The following is an 18104-nucleotide window of genomic DNA, read 5'->3' as shown; positions in this document are numbered from 1 at the left end:
AAATCCTGGCGTCGGTCCAGCGAGGGGGTATGGTCCTCAAAGGAGGCTATGCGCCCCTACCGGTCGCGAGGCCGAAGAGTTGTAAGAACTTAGTAGGTACACGCACTGAGCACTGAGGCAAAGATGAACTTTACTTCATTCGTCCACTAGTTACAAATGATATTACAATCATTTGTTGTACATCTGGAGGTTCTCTGAATTCCATGTCTGAGGTACAGCTCTTCCACCTAGGTGTTCCAGGTGGAAAGTGTCGTGGCCGACGACTTGCTTGACTCTGTAGGGGCCTTCCCAGTTAGGGCCTAGCTTCCCTGTTCTGGGTTTGGGGATCGTGACTTTTTTGAGGACAAGGTCTCCCTCTTGATAGTGTCTTTCTTTTACCTTGGAGTTGTAGTAGCGGGTCACTCGCTGCTGGTAAGCGGCTACCCTTATTTGTGCTTGCTATTGGGCTTCTTACAGCAGGTCTAAGTTTGCTCTGAGGGCTTCAGCGTATGCTTCAACTCAGAGTGTCGGCTGGCCGATCTCTGTTGGGATTACTGCTTCTATGCCATAGGTTAAGTCGAATGGGGTTTCTCTCATGGTTATTCGAGGCATAGTTCGGTAAGCCTAGAGTACACTATTCAGTTCTTTAGCCCATAGGCCTTTAGCTCAGTCCAATCTGGTCTTCATTCCATCTAGTATTGTCCTGTTGGTGACCTCAGCTAGGCCATTGGTTTGGGAATAGCTTACCGATGTGTATTGCTGTTTGATGCTAAGGGAGGCACACCACTCCCAGAACTTGGCGTCATCAAATTGCTTCCTATTGTCGATGACCAGCATATAGGGTAGGCCGAAGCGACAGATGATGATTTTCCAAAAGAAGTTTTGGATGACTCATGCCGTGATGGTGGCCAAAGGCTCGACTTCTATCCACTTGGTGTAGTAGTCTACTACAACAACGAGGTACTTTCTGCTCCCCGTGATCGGAGGAAAGGGGCCAAGGAGGTCCATGCCCCATTTGGCAAAGGGCTATGGGCTGCTGAGGGCCAAGAGAGTAGTGGCCGGCCTGAGGCATAAGTTGGCGTGCCTCTGGCATGGGTCACACCTTTGCTTCAATCTCAATCTAGCCACGTCTTTGTGGAGGGTAGGCCCGAAGTAGCCTTGCCTTAGAGCTTTTTGGGCTAGGGCTCTCCTGTTGAGGTGGTTACCACAGATGCCTTCGTGAATTTCTTGTAGCACATAATTGCCCTCCTCCGAATGGAGGCATTGGAGGTAAAGCAAGGTGAAGGATCTTCGGTACAAATTTCCCTCCAGTAGGGTATAGTGGGCTGCCTATCGTCTGAGTCGCTTTGTTTCATTTCTGCCTTCGGGTAGCTGTCCAGTTGAGAAGAAGTTGACAATGGGATCCATCCATGAGGGTTCGGCCTCTATGGAGAGCGGTTGGACTTCTTCATTGGAGGGCTGAAGTAGCTTCTTGACGTGCACGGTTTGGCCGAGGGATCCACTTGAGGTACTTGCCAAATTGGAGAGAGCGTCGGATCTTGCGTTCTTGGCTCGTGGGACCCATTGTAGGGAGAAGTGCTAAAAGTGGCAGGCTAGATCTTGGACTTTGGCGAGGTACTTGGTCATGCTTTGTTCTCTGGTCTCGTACTTCGTCATTCACCTGATTCACCACTAGCTGAGAGTCACTAAAGACTTCGACATGTGAGGAGCCGAGGTCCTTAGCAAGCTGGAGACCACCGAGGAGGGCCTCATACTCGGCTTTGTTGCTCGATGCTTGAAGGTGCACTCCACTTCTTTTAGCATTGGAGGAACCATCGACAGAGAGCTTCCATCGAGGCTGAGCCTCGTCATCCACATGATCCCCCTCAACATTTTTTGGGGACTGGTGAAGGGCTCAGCCGAAGGTGCACTCCACTATGAAATCTACCAAGGCTTGTGCTTTGATCGTGGGCCTCAATTGGTTCTGGATGTCAAACTTTGGCAGCTCGATGGCCCACTTCGTCAGGCATCCCAAGGTCTCAGGTTTGGCAAGGGTGGCTTTGAGGGGCTAGTTCGTTAGGACCACTACAGTGTGGGCCTGGAAACACGACTGGAGTTTCCTTGCCAAAATCACGAGGGCGAAAGCCAAATTTTCTATCTTAGGGTACTTGGTCTCGGCGTTGTAGAGGACCTTGCTGGCATAGTACACCGACTTCTGCACACCATCTTCCTTAATGAAGACTGAACTGACTACTTCATCCCCGACCGAGATGTATAGGTACAGGGTTTCCCCCTCGGCCGGCTGGGCGAGAAGGGGAGGTGAAGTAAGGTACGCCTTGAGCTCGTCAAAGGCGCGTTGGCACTCCTCCGTCCATTGGAACTCTTTCAGCTTCTTGATGGCACGGAAGAAGGGTAGGGAGCGGTCAGCTGACTTTGACATGAAATGATTAAGGGTTGCTATTCATCTGGTGAGTTTTTAGGTCTCCTAAACCGCCCACGGGGGTGCCATATCTAGTATGGCCTGTATCTTCTCAGGATTAGCCTCAATGCCTTTCTAAGTGACGAGGAAACAAAGGAATCTTCCTGATGTAATGCCGAAGGCACACTTGCTGGGGTTGAGTTTCATGTTGTACTTCTGTAAGGTGTCGAAGGTCTCGGGTAGGTCTTCGACGTGGGTCTCGGCCTTCAGGCTCTTCACTACCACGTCATCCACATAGGCTTCGATATTCCTCCCCATCTGCTCTTTGGACACCTTGTTCAATGATGAACGAGGTTTTCTCTTTATCATCTAGGTGTATCTTTATTTGATTGTATCCGAAGAAGGCATCCATGAAGCTAAGTAGCTCATACCCTGCAGTGGCGTCAACGAGGTGGTCTATCCTTGGCAAAGGAAAACTGTCCTTGGGGTAGGCTCGGTTAAGGTTTGCGAAATCAATACAGATCCGCCATTTCTTGTTAGCTTTCTTTACCATAACTACGTTTGACAACTAGTTAAGGTAGTGTACCTCTTGGATGAAGTTGGCATCGAGTAGCTTTTCAACTCCTCTATTACCTTCCAATGTTCTGGTGCAAAGTTCCTCTTCTTTCACCAAACTGGCCTAGAGCGTGGGTCCACGCTTAGCCTGTGTGTAATGACTGAAGGGTTAATTCCGGGCATGTCAGCGGCAGACCAAGCAAAGACGTCGGCATTGAGTCTGAGGAAACTTACCAGTTCAGATAAGCTTTTGGGGGGAAGGTTGGACCCGACGCGCACTGTTTTGTCGAGTTCGTCGTCGTCTATGGGGACCGAGACAAGGTCCTCGGCAGGCTGACCTCGGCTTGTTGGCTCCTCCTTGAGGTCGAGACCCTCTAGTGGCATAGCTTCTTTATTCTTGCCCTTTAGCGCTGCCACATAGCACTGACGGGATGCATGCTGGTCCCTACGAATGACCTCGACGCCATGCGCGGCAGGGAACTTCAAGGCGAGGTGGTAGGAAGAAATGGCTGCCCGGAGTGTGTGAAGGATTGGCCTCCCCATGATGGCGTTATAGGGTGGGCCAATCTTTACGATCAAGAACTTTGTCATCCATGTCACCTACTGGAGCTCCGTCTCTATTGTGACCAGTAGGGAAATCTTGCCCTCTGGTTTGACGATGCTGTCGGAAAAGCCGACTAGTGGGGCATCTACTGGCTGAAGGCACTCCAGAGCTATCTTCATCTTTTCAAAAGCTTCATAGAAAAGGATGTCGGCTGAGAGCCATTGTCAACAATGATCCTTTTGACTACGAAGTTCGCAATGATAACCGAAACCACCAATGCGTTGTCATAGAGGACTACTACTTACTTCAGGTCCTCGTCCATGAAGGAGAGGGGTTCTTGCTTCTACTTCTTGTGGGCCGGCCCCTGGATGTTCAACTGCCTGATGTAGGCTTTATGAGACGAAGCTGAGGCTCCACCCGAGGCCGTGCCTCCCACTACGACATCGACGACGCCTGCTACTTGTTGGTGCTACTACTGCTGTTGCTGAGAGGACGGGGTGCCAACCTCATCTCCAACGAATGAGGGACTCTATCTCATTTTTGATATCGTAGAAGTCCTTAGTGTCGCGGCTCTTACCTCGGTGAAACTTGCAGTAATTTTTGGGGTTCCCCCGACGGGGGTTCTTCAACTTTTCAAGTCACTTCATGAATTTCTCCTTCCCGATCTGCATCAAAATCTACGTGCGGGTGGGGTTGAGTGGCATATACTGATTGTAAGCCAAGGCCGGGGCTGAAGGCTTTCTGTTGTTGTTGTTGTTGCGGCTCTGGTCCCCATTTTTTCTCTTCTTCTTGGGGGCTCCGTCCCGATGCTCCATGCCCCTCTCATGGGCGCCCGTGGCCGAGGCCTCTTCAACCGCAATACACTTCTGGGCCCTTTCTAGGAACTCCAACTTCGTCTTCGGTTGGCTTTTGGCCACGGAGCATTTGGGGGTAGAGCTGGGGATGAGTTCGCTGATAGCGGCATGCATGGAGACTAGGGGGTCAAGGTCGCAGAGCTCAAGTTCTTCTTTCTTGAAGTGGTCAATGTATGACCACAAGCTTTCCCCTCGCTTCTTCTTGACAGTCATCAACGAGACGACACTCTTCTGAGGGCGCCGACTGCTGATTAAGTGCGTAAGGAACATGCTAGAAAATTGCTCCCACGAGTTGATGGACCGGGGTGGCAGGCTTGAGAACCACCACCGAGCGGCTCCCTTGAATGTTGCATGGAAAGTTCGGCACGTCAAGGTGTCGAAGTACCCATATAGGATCATGAGTGCCCTGAAGCTTTCCAGGTGGTCGTTCGGGTCAGTGTTCCTGTTGTACATATCTAAGGCAGGGGCTTTGAAGTTTGGGGGTAGAGGCTCAGCGATGATATCAGGGGAGAAGGCATCCATTCTCCCTTGGCAGGAGCTTTGTCCGACTGAGGTGTCGGTTCGACCCTCCTTGACCTGTTTAAGCTTAGCTTTGACGGCACCGTGCTCGACGAACATGGGAACGGGCTTGGCTTGGGCTCCATCCTGGTCTTTGCGGAAGCGACGAGGCCGCGTGCCTCGCGCCTAGCGCGGCAGTCGTTTAGGACGTTTCGGAGGTCTAAGACGTGAGGGGAAGAGGCTCGGCGCCAGCCCTTGGCCCTGGAGTGGGCACTGGGGCGATCACGACGCCCGCCTTCGTCCCTCGGGTCGGTCCTCCGGCGTCGGTGGTGTTGCTCGGAGTGTCCGTCGACTATTCTGGTTCTTCCTCCCTTCTGTTGGGTGGTTTAAAGGTGTTGGTGTTAGACAGTTTTGTATGCCCTTAGCTTCAATCAGAATGATGTACTTTATGAGTTTATTGTAAATGAATAAAGATACATATTTGATTCATGTTCCCTTGGTATGTTTCTGTGTAATACCCTTAAATTGGACACTTAATAAGACTCGTGTTAGTTTAGAATGTTCACAGCCAGTGGGTCGATCTGGGGAGACCTATCTTGACAAGGCTGACACTGTGGTGCCACCAAGTCGGTTGGGGTGGCCTGTCTCAGCTGCCAGGGTGAGACCCTAGGCACATATAGTGTAGGATTAATTGAATCTTTGAACTGGACCAGATTTCCAGTATTGCCCTGGACCTTGGAGATTGATGGGCAAAACTGGAAAGTTACACCCGACCCCTAGACTCGATTATGATACTGCACTAGGTGTCGGATTGGGCTATCTTTGATGTACCAATCAGTGAGATCCTTAGCGGGGGTCAAAACCTGGGTATGTTGGGACAGTCCGAGAATTCATCTGAGTGGGTGATCATAGTGACAGGATCAGCCCCTTTGTCAGACAAAGGTAATGATCAGGGATGCACTCTCACTGATGGAAGCCAAGACTGCCGGCAGCCGATTTCAATCGTTGAGATTTGTTTTTTGCAAAGTATATTTTATATGAGATATAAAAGTATATATATTATGGTTTCTAAAAGGTTTGCAAGAAGGTTTTAATTCTCGGGATCCATATGAGTGGAGAGTGCAACACTGTTCCTTGCAGCCGAAGGAGAGGTCCTCTCTTGTCGGGCAGTGTATGATCATTATGGGCTGAGAGGTTAAGTGTAAGACCATTGAGGGTAACACCTGATGGGCTAATCTTGCATCTGCCCACAGTCCCTGGGTGTTACAAGGTGGCTTGGCCCAGGGACCACTTAGTGTAAGTGTTGGGCCCATAGAGCCCATTTGATGGGTTTCAGGGGGTACACTATCTTCAGTAGTGCATTCAGCCAGGCCTTGTAACAAAGGCTGGGCTGAACCCATGTGGCTGATGTGTAGATCAATGCTTGGGTCCCATGCCATACAAGGAAGCCCAACTGGGCAGCAGTTTGGAAGGCTTTTTGAGCACATAAGGCCTTAAGCCCATTTCGAACTAGGCTGATTTGATCAGTCATTTAAAGGGGGCGAATTCTGAAGTGGGTCAGCTAAAAGGATTGGGCTTAGACCCTATCCACTCAGAGAGTCCAAGATCTAAATGAGATTTAGATCTGGAAACCTCCTAATAATATTAGGAGATAGCTGATCTGATCTGCAGATAAGATAAGGATTATCCCTAATCACTAAGGGACTTCTAACCCAAATATGATTTGGATTAGCAACTCCTAATCTGATTAGGAGCTGATCCCTTTGAGATTATAAAAGGGGAAGGGGGCGGCAGCCTTTTACATGATCAACAACATTCTTCTCTTTGAAGAAAGAGAGATTGAGAGATTTCCTGCATACTGCGAATTCTCTCCTGCCGCCACCTTCCTTTCATTGCCATTCCTTCAGTTCGATCTCCAGTTCTTAGGAGCAATCAAGATTTGATCTTGATCTCAATCTTTTGGGAAAAGATTGGTTGGAGCTGTACTCACAAGCCGTCCAGTTGATTCTTGCGAAGGGTCAAGTTCTTTTGAAGAACATTGTTGATTCTGCTCCATCCTTCACTGCGCCATCTTCAGTGGGAGCAGATTTGGATCCTTCCTTGGGCGTGAACACCTCCATTGTTAGATAGTATTTCTCCGTATCAGGTATAATCCTCTCCCACTCCTTTTGGTTCAAATCTGGTTCAGTTTATGGTTCAAGATTGATCATTGAAAATATGATTTTATAAATAGGGAATACGATTCCCAGTTGAAGGGAGAGATAAATTTTTGAAATTCGCCCCTTATTTCGTAATCTTTGGGCGTCCATAGGATGGATCTCTCATCCCCTTTAGTTGGAGCGTGGGTCGGCCGGGCGACTACTGCCAGACTCTAAGGGCTTGTTCCGCTCTGCGTGGCCAAGCCTGGGGGCCGGCTGGGTGGTGGAGTCGTGCCGGCCCAACTGTGTTGACTCCCTGGCGGGCGGTCACCTTGGGGGTGACCTCCTGCCTGGGGGAAGTTCTGCTCGACTTGTTGTGTCAAATATTCCATGCGATCGAGCACGGCTTGGAACTGTTCACTAGTGACAAGATTTTGTGTATTTCTCATTCTTCGTACCATGTTGATTGGTCAGAGCTTGGGGACTTATTAACTTGCTATAGTTCTTTCGGGGAACGTATTTGTGCCATTCCCACAGATGGCACCAATTGTTGGTGCTCGAAATGGTCGAGGACAACAAAGTAATTCCGCCCTAGACTCCGAAGGCTTTGAGGACTCAGAGAGGTCGTTGCTGAGGCCGAGGTGTGTAGGCCGAGGCAGGGTGGACCCTGAGTACGGTAGAAGCAGAGGGTAGATGGCCGAAGTGCTGCACGGTAGAAACTCGCTAGAGGCCCTGGGTGAGAACCCGAGGCAGACTCTCCAATGGTCAAGTTAGTACAAGGTACGAAGGGAGAGTACCAGGACAGGATCCTGGTAGATAGTTCTAGACTAAAGTCACAATAGCAGTTATTGCAATGGCTATTATGACAATAGATGTAGGTATTGAGTTTTTGTAACCCCTTTACCTGGAGGGGGTACCCCTATTTATACTTGAGCTGCCTGGAGATAGGTGGAGATGAACGCCTGAGATGGGAGCCGTATGGGGGCTTGCAGTGGATTTGGTAGGGTCAATAGCCATTTTTGGTTTCATGAGGCTACACAATGTGGTCTCAGTTAAACCATGTCCTTTGTAGGTGCAAAATAATTTTATTTAATTAGTAATTTACAAATTCATTAATAAAATTCAAATTTAAGTAACAAAACTTTAGCACACATTACATTAACAAAGTTCACTTAATAATATAATAAATTTTTTAATTAGTTTTAATTTGGGTAAATTTAAATTACTTTTAATTATTTCAAGCCAATTTGATTAAAAATAATTGCATTAATAAAATATAAACTTAAATAATTAATAAACATAAATTCAAATTGATGATGGCCAAATTGAGCTGAGTCCTTGTTGGCAGTGACAACTCGGAGCTCGACAAGTGTGGTCGGATGCTGAATTTGCAAAATAAGCAATGCTAGAGGGCTCGGGGGGATGACTGGGCAAGGGTCTCTGACGGTCAAGTAAGCATTGAGCTGACAAGGTGATACAAAATAATCGAACAAGAACCAGAGCTAGAGTATGTGTGCCAATAAGTGAGTGTACCTTCTGAGGGTGAAGGATCGCCTTTATATAAACCTCGAGGCTGGGTTATAACATGTTTGACAGATTCGGGATGTTGTTGCTCATTTGTCTATTGCTTATGGGATATGTTTGCATGGTGCCACAATTGTCCTTATCTGGTTCCCCATGAAGTAGAGGGAGTCGGGCTTACCACTGCTAGGTGGGCATTGTATGCGCATATGTCTCGAGGCCGCTATCTGATGCAAATGGACAAGAGGAAAGACACACCATGTAGGTCGGAGGCATATTGAGGTTAGAGGTCCCTTAGGTTGCAGGTTACCCAGGTTGGACAAGTAAGTCGGAAGTGCGATGCAGTCAAAGCAATCATGTGCTCTGAGATCGTAAGCCAGTCTACCAATAGGCTCTTAAATGAGGTCGGAGTTCGTTCTGGTCGCATAAGCCAATCTGCCAAGGAGCATAAAAGCGGGGTTCTACCACATGTATTGCTGAGGTGTCATAAAACAGTTTCGGGCTGCCACGTAGTAGGTCGTGATTAGAGGTGTAGATCATCCCTCCTCACAAATCTTAAAATTTAATATGTTTAAAATATTAACAATTTTTTTTTTTAAATTTTACTAATAATTAATAAAAATTAACAAAGCTTATCAGACAAAAAAATAATAATACTCGGATTGGACTTGAACCAGCAATACTTAGATTACTCTTTTGCTTCAATTTTAATTTCCCCCATCATTGTATTGGATAGCAACTTTTCCCATGCATCATTCAGGTTCTTGCTAGCAATATAATATAAAATAACATGTGTACATATGCCGGCCGGACTTGAAGAATTGGGCCCAAGCTTGGCCCTAAAATTTATAGGTTTGATGCGGTCAGGCTTGGGCTAGTCTTGAAGGTGCAACACCAAGCCTAGAATTTCCAGGTTGGGACAGGCCAAGCTAAAATGGTCACCTCTACCCTAAGCCTCAGCATGTAGGGGTGCAAATGGACCGGATCTGATCTGATCTGATTCGAGATCCAATCCTATTTGGTTGAATTCAGATCACCCCTGTTTGGATCGGATCGAATTCGGATCACTCCCTATCAAATCTGATATATATTATATATTTATAAATATAAGTATATATAATACATATATTATTTATTTATAAATATATTTTTATAAATTTATTATATTATTTAATTTTTTATAAAAATATGTATATATATGATGAAAATAATTAAAAAATACTTACATTTTTTGTTTTTACTTTATTTAAATTAGTATATTTTATTTTTTAATAATTTATTAATTTTTAAGGAAATTAAGCCGAATCAGATCAAATATGAAGATCCGACTTACCAATAAAATTTGAATTCAAATCAAGTCCTATAAGATCCCATAGGATCCAACATAAACCATGTTGGATCAAATTCAAATATATCCTGATTCCAATCCGGTCTGATCCATTTGCATCCCTATCTTCATGGATTAAAAATCCTCAAAAGCAATACAAAAGCTAAAAAAAAAATAGAAAAATCTAACACCACAGCTTGCACCTAATTGAACCTTGCTTATCGGCTCAAACTAGGACTCCTTTGTACAATGAGATCAGAAGGCCTAAATCGAGGTATTTGGCGAAGAGGTAATGCCGTAGCGCCCACACCACAAGCAGTTGAAGAGACTAAGTAATATAGGCATCCACAAAAATCCTCCTATCGGTGGTGAGTAGAACCGCTGCAAATCTTCTTTGATGCTGGTGGAAGGGGCTCTGGACGAGAGATCATGACAGCTAGTGATGGAACAAAGATGTAGAGTTTCTTTAGGGTTGATCGGAGAAGAACAGAGAAAAAGAAAAAAAAAAGGCAAAATAGAGGCCGATCGTTTCTTGCTTCTCCTATTTGCCATGGATGTGAAAGATGAAGGAAAGATCTGATTTGTATTTACAGAAAGTGATCGATCGAATTGACTTCAAAGATGTAGAGAGGCCGATCATTTCCTTTTTAGGGTTGATTGGAGAAGAACAGAGAAAAAAGAGAAAAAAAAGGCAAAATAGAGAGGCCGATCATTTCTCGCTTCTCCTATTTGCCATGGGTTCCAAAGATGAAAGATGAAGGAAAGATCTTATTTGTATTTACAGAAAGTGATTGATCGAACTTCAAACCTAAAAAACGTGCTGCGGAAGGTAACCCAAACTTCGTAGGACCAGACGCGCTCAATTCTATCAAACGAACAAAACGTGCATACACTAAAAACTATTGGAAAGAAAAAGCAATTCAAGAACAATAGAAGCGTAACTGCAGTTCTTTTGCTTTTTCAATCCACATGGGATGAATGCTTTTAATTTTTAAATAAAAAAAAATGATCGCCTTTTCTTTTATATCATAGATGAAGGTATACAATGAAAAGCGATAAAGGGAGAAGTGGACTGTCTTCGGATACTTTCCATTAAAATTTATTAATATATTAGTTTTTTCTCCAAAGATTTATCATTATTTTATTAATAAAGAATATTAAAGAGATTGGGACTTGCAGGAATGTCTGATGTGCCTTTAGCCAATTCATTAATAAAGAATATCACATGATAGTCTATATTACAAGCTTAAAGGCGCGTCGTTATGGGATACCGCTGGTTAAGTTAGAGTAAATTCGAAAAATTAGGGCTGTCAATGGATCGGGTTTACCCGGCGGATTTGAAAGGACCAAATCAATTATAATAGTTTTTGTTTCATAATTTTGTTTCAATTAATTATTGGGTCGCTTTTAGTTTTTATCTATATATTCTCAAATCAATTCAGATCCGGAACTAATTAGTTGATTAAATGTTTATAGTATTTTTATAAATTTGATAAATAATATATAAGATAATATTAGTTAAAAATATTTAATTTATTAATATATAATTTATATAGTATTTTTCTATCAATTTTAATATTTTATTAAGGTTATATTTTTATTTGTAAAACATATTAAAAATTCCGATTTGAGGCCAAAAAAGTTTTTTTTTTTTTTGAGAAAATAGCTGACAAGGCACCTAGGTCACTTTGGGACACCTAGATCTCAAAAAGTTATCCAAAATAAATAAAAATGATCAGCTAAATCGAACATCGGAGTGCAAAGTTACGGCCTCCGAAAGTTTGCATACACATTTAGTGTACAACCCACAACTTGGTCATTGAGTCAAACGGGTCAACAGACCAACCGTCTGGGTCGGATGGATTTTGAACAAGTCAATGGTTTTGACTATTCTCTGAATTTTACTAACCGTTTGGGAGTCAGGGAGTCAGGGACCCATTACAGGAGGTCTGGGAGTCAGGGACCCATTACAAGAGGTCTTAAACCATTTACACCTAAAGGTCTCATTTCCACCAGAAGAGATATGCACAATTAAGCTTTCACACTCTCTAATTTCCTAAGAACTCCTCGTTGACTTAAGCATCGGGGTGCCCACTCTGGGCCACCGAAAGTATGTACATCTGATTGAGAATCCGAGTCATCTGCCACGTGAGATCCGCCAGATGGCGCACCATCACATACAATTAAAGCAACCCCAACAAGAATTAAACGAGAGAAAGAAAAACAAATTAAAAGTGAAAACATTTGAGTACCGTTGAAAGATTGTTTTTCTCTATTGAACTGAAGGATCTTACAGGGTTGAGGATCTTTCTGTTGGTATTAGATGCATCTATATACCTGTTTGAATAACGAAATAAGAATTGAGAATCATGAATCATGACGGACTTGGTAAACTACAAGTAGGGATTGTAAATTGTGCCTGCTGCTTTTCCACGTTCAATCTCAAGTCCTTGGCTTTGCTTATATACAGTTTCTTCACATTGGAGCCTTGCTCATTGAGCAACCTCACAAGACTTCTCTTGGCGTTTGCTCTGAATGGGCAATTTGATGCCAAGAACCCATCCACCAAATGGAGATATGCCTCCAAGTCATGGCAGCATGCAACATCGGCGTTGGGCTTCAGATATGGCGACATCTTGCTGTCCACCCTCAGCTCCGTCCCTATGTCCGAGTATGACAATGGCGTGTTCTCAAGCCCTTCTCCCACCACCGGCATTCCCGGAACCTTTGTGATCACATCTTGTGAGTTCACCACACGCAACACCCTCACGCCCTTGTTTCTGATCCGATTGGCGAAGCCCCGGTTGCCTACGCGCGGGCTGCCGAACGAGAAAACTGCAATCGGGGGCATACTCGGCGCGCATGTACTTAATTCGTCCGCGGCCAGTAAGGCCAAGGCCGCGCCTAGGCTGTGGCCCGTGACCGTGATGCTCAGGCTCTCGCCCTTGTACACCTCCATCAGTCTACGCACCTCTTCCACAACTGATTCCGCCAGGCTTGGCACGTCCGTCCCACTGGTCTTGTACAGGCTCCAGAATCCCTGTTCCACCTTGGGCGGGCTCGGGCCGTGGCTGGACGAGCCGGAGTCCTCGGAATCGGAATCGTCTCCAGGGACCTGAACCAGGAGTCCCCTGAAGTTCTCGGCCCATTCGAGACACGTAGAAGTTCCACGGAGAGAGACTAGTATATCTCGCCTTCCCATCCGTGAGATCTCCTTCCTGTCGTCGCAAACCGCGACGTACCCGATCCAGCTGGTCCTCTGAGTCATCCACCGGAGATCTGGCGCCACATTGTCTACCCACTCGGGTAGCCCGACTGATGATGTGGCGTACAGGCTCTTGGTTAGTCTGTATGATTTGTCTGGTAAGGCTACGTTGCGAGGCATGGAAAACTCGCCTTCTGACGTGGAGGGGTTAGACTGGAAACCATGATACGCCGCTTGAACGAACTCGCCGTATCTGACCACCTCACGGCGGAGATTCTCGTCGAGCGGGTCCAAGAGGCCGGCCCAATCGTTGCTGCCGTGATACTCCGGCCATCGTTTACCGAGATTGTTCCTAGGTGAATATTCGGGCGTTTTAGATAGGAGTCGTTTTAGTCGGTTCATATGTCTCGGCGACATCTCCTCGGTGGTCCTCGGCCCTTCCCATATCCTGGATATGTTCAGGCCTTCTAACAGAGGCCTTCCCTTGTTTTCAAGTGACCCATTGCCAGAAGTTTTGTGGAAGACCTCTTGATTGGATAGAGGTGGTGGGGAATTCTTCTGAAGCAACTTTTCTAAGTTGGCGAGGTGGGTGCGTGCGGAGTTGGTGGAAATACTGTAATGGCTGAACTTCGTTTCGGTGGATGTGGCTGGGTTTAGCGTCTGGACGGAGGCCAAAGTCCTTGTAGAAGGGTTCAAAAGCGATCCGCTGCAGGCGAAATTGACACTTCTCGCCGTCGCCGGGAAAACAAAACAGTTCTCAGCGGGAAGAAACGATGCGATCTGCATGGGGGGAGAGACAAAGAGAGCGAAAGCGCAGAATAAAGATCCGATAAAGCCTTTTTTGCAAGGAGACAAGCGACAACAAGCAACAACAGGTGGGACTACAAAGGAGACGTGAATATATAGAGATAGAGCGGTCGTAAAATGACAAAAAAACCCTGGGATTTATACGGTCCGACGAATCGTGATTCTGTTTTCTTTGCGCCGAAGGCAAGGTAATTGGTGAACGGCTGAATGGTGAACTGAAAACAAGAAAGTCTAGAGACACGGTTTGGTCAGGCCGTGGTTGCATACGGTAATCTTTGAAAACCGTTCATATGGTGCATTATGTGGGGCCAATGCAGAGATAGATTCGGCATATTTTAACTGCCCAAAATGCCCCGAATTGTAAAGCATGACTCAGATGATGACGACGGACGAAATACACCCTTCGTCAGTCGTCAATGGTTAACGTTTCGCCGTAAGCCGCTTCAATTTTACTGTTAACACCAGGAAGGAAGATTTGCGTAATTTTATTTTATTTTTTTACAGTAATAATCTTACTCGAAATAGCAAAGAAATTTCGCGAGGGCTCACATCATCCTTGGAGTTAGACCATGGAGCTACATAAAACTACAAGGTTTATTGTTGATGGACAGGTTGAGTAACGCTGAATATTTGAAAGAGTTGCGAAAAAGGTGTAAAGAAATCAAAGTCAAAATAATAGTGGTCTCGAATGAAGTGAGACTTGTCCGGCATGAATCTCACAACTGGACTGTCTCACCCTCTCAGCAGGATTGATTTCTTGTTGCGGAGAGACGTGTCAATTTTGTCAGTATATTCTAGTGATGCGTCGGTCTGAACTCAACACAAGTCAATGTTGGTATTAGAAAATATGTCAACCCAATTTGAGATTTGGGACTTGTTAGGGTTGAAAAATCAAGAATGTCAATTATCGGCCGGGTTGGGTAATCGGATCAACCGCAACCCAATTTGGCGATTGAACCATGAAGCATGGTCTAAGTGGTCGGTGCTTAAAAAGAAAAAGTTGGTCTCCTTTTATTAGTATTTAGTAGATTCTCTATGTTTTTCTTTTCCGCGTGTTATTTGTTAATCTGAAAAAAAAAAGTTGGTCTGTGGCATTTCTTTCACGGGGGCCACATGGGATCTGCTGCTCACCGAGTGTTACACTATCCTCGTAAAACCTCTAAATCGCATATTGGAAACATTTTCCATATTTGCATATTTTATTGATAGGAACATATTCTCTATGTATGGTGGAATGTACTGTGAGGCCCGTGTGAGGGGGTGCTCTATGGTCTATCTGAGTGGTTTGCGTTGTGTCATGTCTGAGTGCGGCACTATTGCAAATATGTTTATATGTGATCGATCACATATATATTAGCATGTTTATACGTGATTGATCACATAACTAAGTTTGTACACTTGTATTTCTTACCACCTTAACTTTTAGGGTGTGTTTGATTTGAATAAAAAAAAAGGAAAAGGAAGGAAAAAAGGCAAAAAAAACTATAAAAGGTTTGTAAAAATTTCTTTACATTTTTTTTTTCTTTCCCTACCTTTTCCTTCAAACCAAGCATAGCCTTACTAAACCCATTACTTCAGCATATGCAACTTGAATTGCCCCATTAATCACATTTCAACTTGAATTTAGGTTTTGGCTTCAGTCCAAATTTCTAGTGTTTATACTGAATAATTTCCGTGTGATACCCCTAATTTACGCTTGAATTTAATGTAATTGATAAATGATAATTAATTAGTCCACTCACAAGTCACAAGACTCACAACAAACAAAACAGCGTGTGTAGTGTAATGCGGCCGGAGTCGTCCCTATCAGAAAACAGGGAAATTAAAGAGAAAAATAATGGCCATAACTACCGGATAAACGTGCAACATGCTGGGATAATGAGACAAATTATTATTTCTTGCTATTTCCATTAATGTACTCGCTTCGCTTGTCTGAGAGGCTACTACATTCATTGGCAGGTCTATCTATATGCGTGTGGGCTCTTTTTGACTTTGTGTTTAGTTGGGACGGGCTGATGGAGTGAATCCTTTACTATCTTACTTAGCCTAATTTTGTGCCGCTTCTTTCACGTTATGCATTTGGGATAATATAAATTTTTCTTTTTTTTTTTATTTTGAAGTTTTGACCATTTTTTTATTTTATGAATTTAGGGGTAAAAATTAGAGATGTCAACGGACTGAGTTCTGTAGGGTCTTGCTCGAAGGCCTACTGAATCCAACCTGACCCATTTCACATCTATACTCAAGCAACTTTATATATAAGAATATTTTAAAGCTGCAATAACAACAGGTTTCTCTCAATTCAAACCTGGCTCAGAACCTAACATTAAAGCTGATTTGACGGGTCATTGCTGGTTTATTATTTAGGTTTCGTTCGCTTTTTGGTAAGTTATTTATTCAGGTAAATGCAGTTATCGGGATAAATTTTTCTTGAGAAATATTTATTCGGGTAAGTGTATTTACGCATATTCTTTTATTTGTCATGTAAATAAGGCATTGGCCATTTTAGTCATAAAAATTCATTATTAAAAAGGGTATTTTTGTCCCATTCAATTATTGTCAACTTTCCCCCTATATGGAAAAGTTATTTACCCACCTAAGAGAGGTAAGTGATATACCCAGGAAAAGAAACTTTTCCGGGTCTTCATATAAATCTGAAAAAAGAACATGAGATTCTTAATCAATGGGAACCAAAATCCTATTGACCAATTTTCCCTCCTCTCAAAATCCAAAAAAAGAACACCCCCTTAATCTGACCCACCAACATTCCTAGCGGCAATGGGCGAGTAATGGCATGTTTTTTTTTTGTGTTTTTCTTTTACTCAAAAGTTATTTTGATTATTGATTCTTTTGAGCTTCAAAATTTACCTTAGAAAAGAAAAATCTTTGACTCCAAATCTTAACCAAATAAGACCCATATTTTGTAGATAAAAATGATATGTCACAATACAAAATTAAAAAAAGAAGGTAAGAGCATCAATATTTTTTATCCTTATTTTTCCCCAATGGGTCATTTACAAAATTTTAAACCTTTTTATGCTTCAATCTATTTTATTTAGATTCTTTGTAAGACTTTTTATTGAACCGTTTTCAATTGTTAATTAATTTGATTTGAGTGTTTGGTAATTTTCCTTGTTTTTATCAATATTTTGGTTATTTAATTAAACGACAAACTGTTGATATAAAATTTTAAACATCGGTCCTTATATTAATCCATGACCATAAAACTAGAGTTGTAATGTGGGCTGGGCCAGTGGTGGGCCAGCACAACAGGGACCGTGCTTGGCATGGCCTAGCCACTACAGTACCGTGCCATGCTGGACCTAGTCTATGGAGTGGACTGGGCCTCTAAGGCATAACACGATCAAAAAGCCCAGCCTGACACGACACCACACACATGCAGCCCACAACAGAATATAACCGTTAGGGGGTGTCAAAATACCCTCCAACAGCTATAAACCACTGCTAAAAATGACCAAAATACCACTTCCAACATATAATCCTAAAAAATTATAATCCTAAAAATTATCAAAATACCACTTCCAACAAACATAAATAGCTAGTTTGAAGGGTATTTTAGTCAAATTAATCCCCAAAATCAGCAGCTTCTATAAATACCCCTACTTTCCCTCATTCTCATCACAACAACTTTCATACTTTCTTATATTATATACTCTCATCTTTATTATTCTCTACAATGGTCGACTCTTTTCAAAATCCTTTTCCTTTTGTTGATGAAGCCTAATCTAGTAATACCAGGTCCCACTTTGATTACAAAAAGAGTGCAATTTAGAATATATTTGAGACTGTAAAAATCTCTGTAAAGGAAAAAAGAACAATTTGCAAAAAGTACAGACATGATTTCAACTGCCACACAACAGTGGTGACATTGGCCATTTGTATAGATACATGGCATCTCACCCGAAATAGGGAAGAAGAGAGCAGCTTGAGTGAATCAATGATCAACTCCATTGTATTATTTTTTAATTTATTATTTATTTTTTTTTGTAAACATTAAATTTGAAATGACAATTTTTTTTCCAATTTATTGTCTATTATTCATGTTAATTTTCTCTTATTATATCTTATTTTTTCATTCTTTAAATTCTTCTTAATTTAGGAAATGTGAAAAACTGCATTAGAACCTGGAACTGGAAGCCTAGAAAAGAAATATAGTAAAACCGGCCCAGGCTGACCAGCCATGGTCTGGTTCCTCAGCCCTAGCACAGCCGGCACAATTAGGAACCAGGCCATGGGCCATGCCAGGCCTAACCTGGG

At 43.6% G+C, this 18104-nt stretch overlaps 1 protein-coding gene across 1 annotated transcript; it reads right to left on the bottom strand.

Annotated features, from left to right (window-relative positions):
• Positions 1-9799: 9799 nt before the first annotated feature.
• On the bottom strand, positions 9800-14187 carry LOC104598417 (phospholipase A1-Ibeta2, chloroplastic). Its single transcript, XM_010260461.3, has one exon. The coding sequence runs from the start codon at positions 13803-13805 to the stop codon at positions 12189-12191; it is 1617 nt and encodes a 538-aa protein (XP_010258763.1). The 5' UTR covers positions 13806-14187; the 3' UTR covers positions 9800-12188.
• Positions 14188-18104: the final 3917 nt, after the last annotated feature.

This window comes from Nelumbo nucifera, chromosome 6, assembly GCF_055504915.1.
Source record: "Nelumbo nucifera cultivar China Antique chromosome 6, China Antique-T2T, whole genome shotgun sequence".
Taxonomy (NCBI): domain Eukaryota; kingdom Viridiplantae; phylum Streptophyta; class Magnoliopsida; order Proteales; family Nelumbonaceae; genus Nelumbo; species Nelumbo nucifera.
Note: the sequence above shows the minus strand (reverse complement) of the source record. Positions and strands in the feature narration are given on the sequence as shown.

What these genes read in the sequence shown, in the direction of transcription:
- LOC104598417 (XM_010260461.3), bottom strand. Translation starts at nt 13,805, where the DNA reads ATGCAGATCGCATCGTTTCTTCCCGCTGAGAACTGTTTTGTTTTCCCG.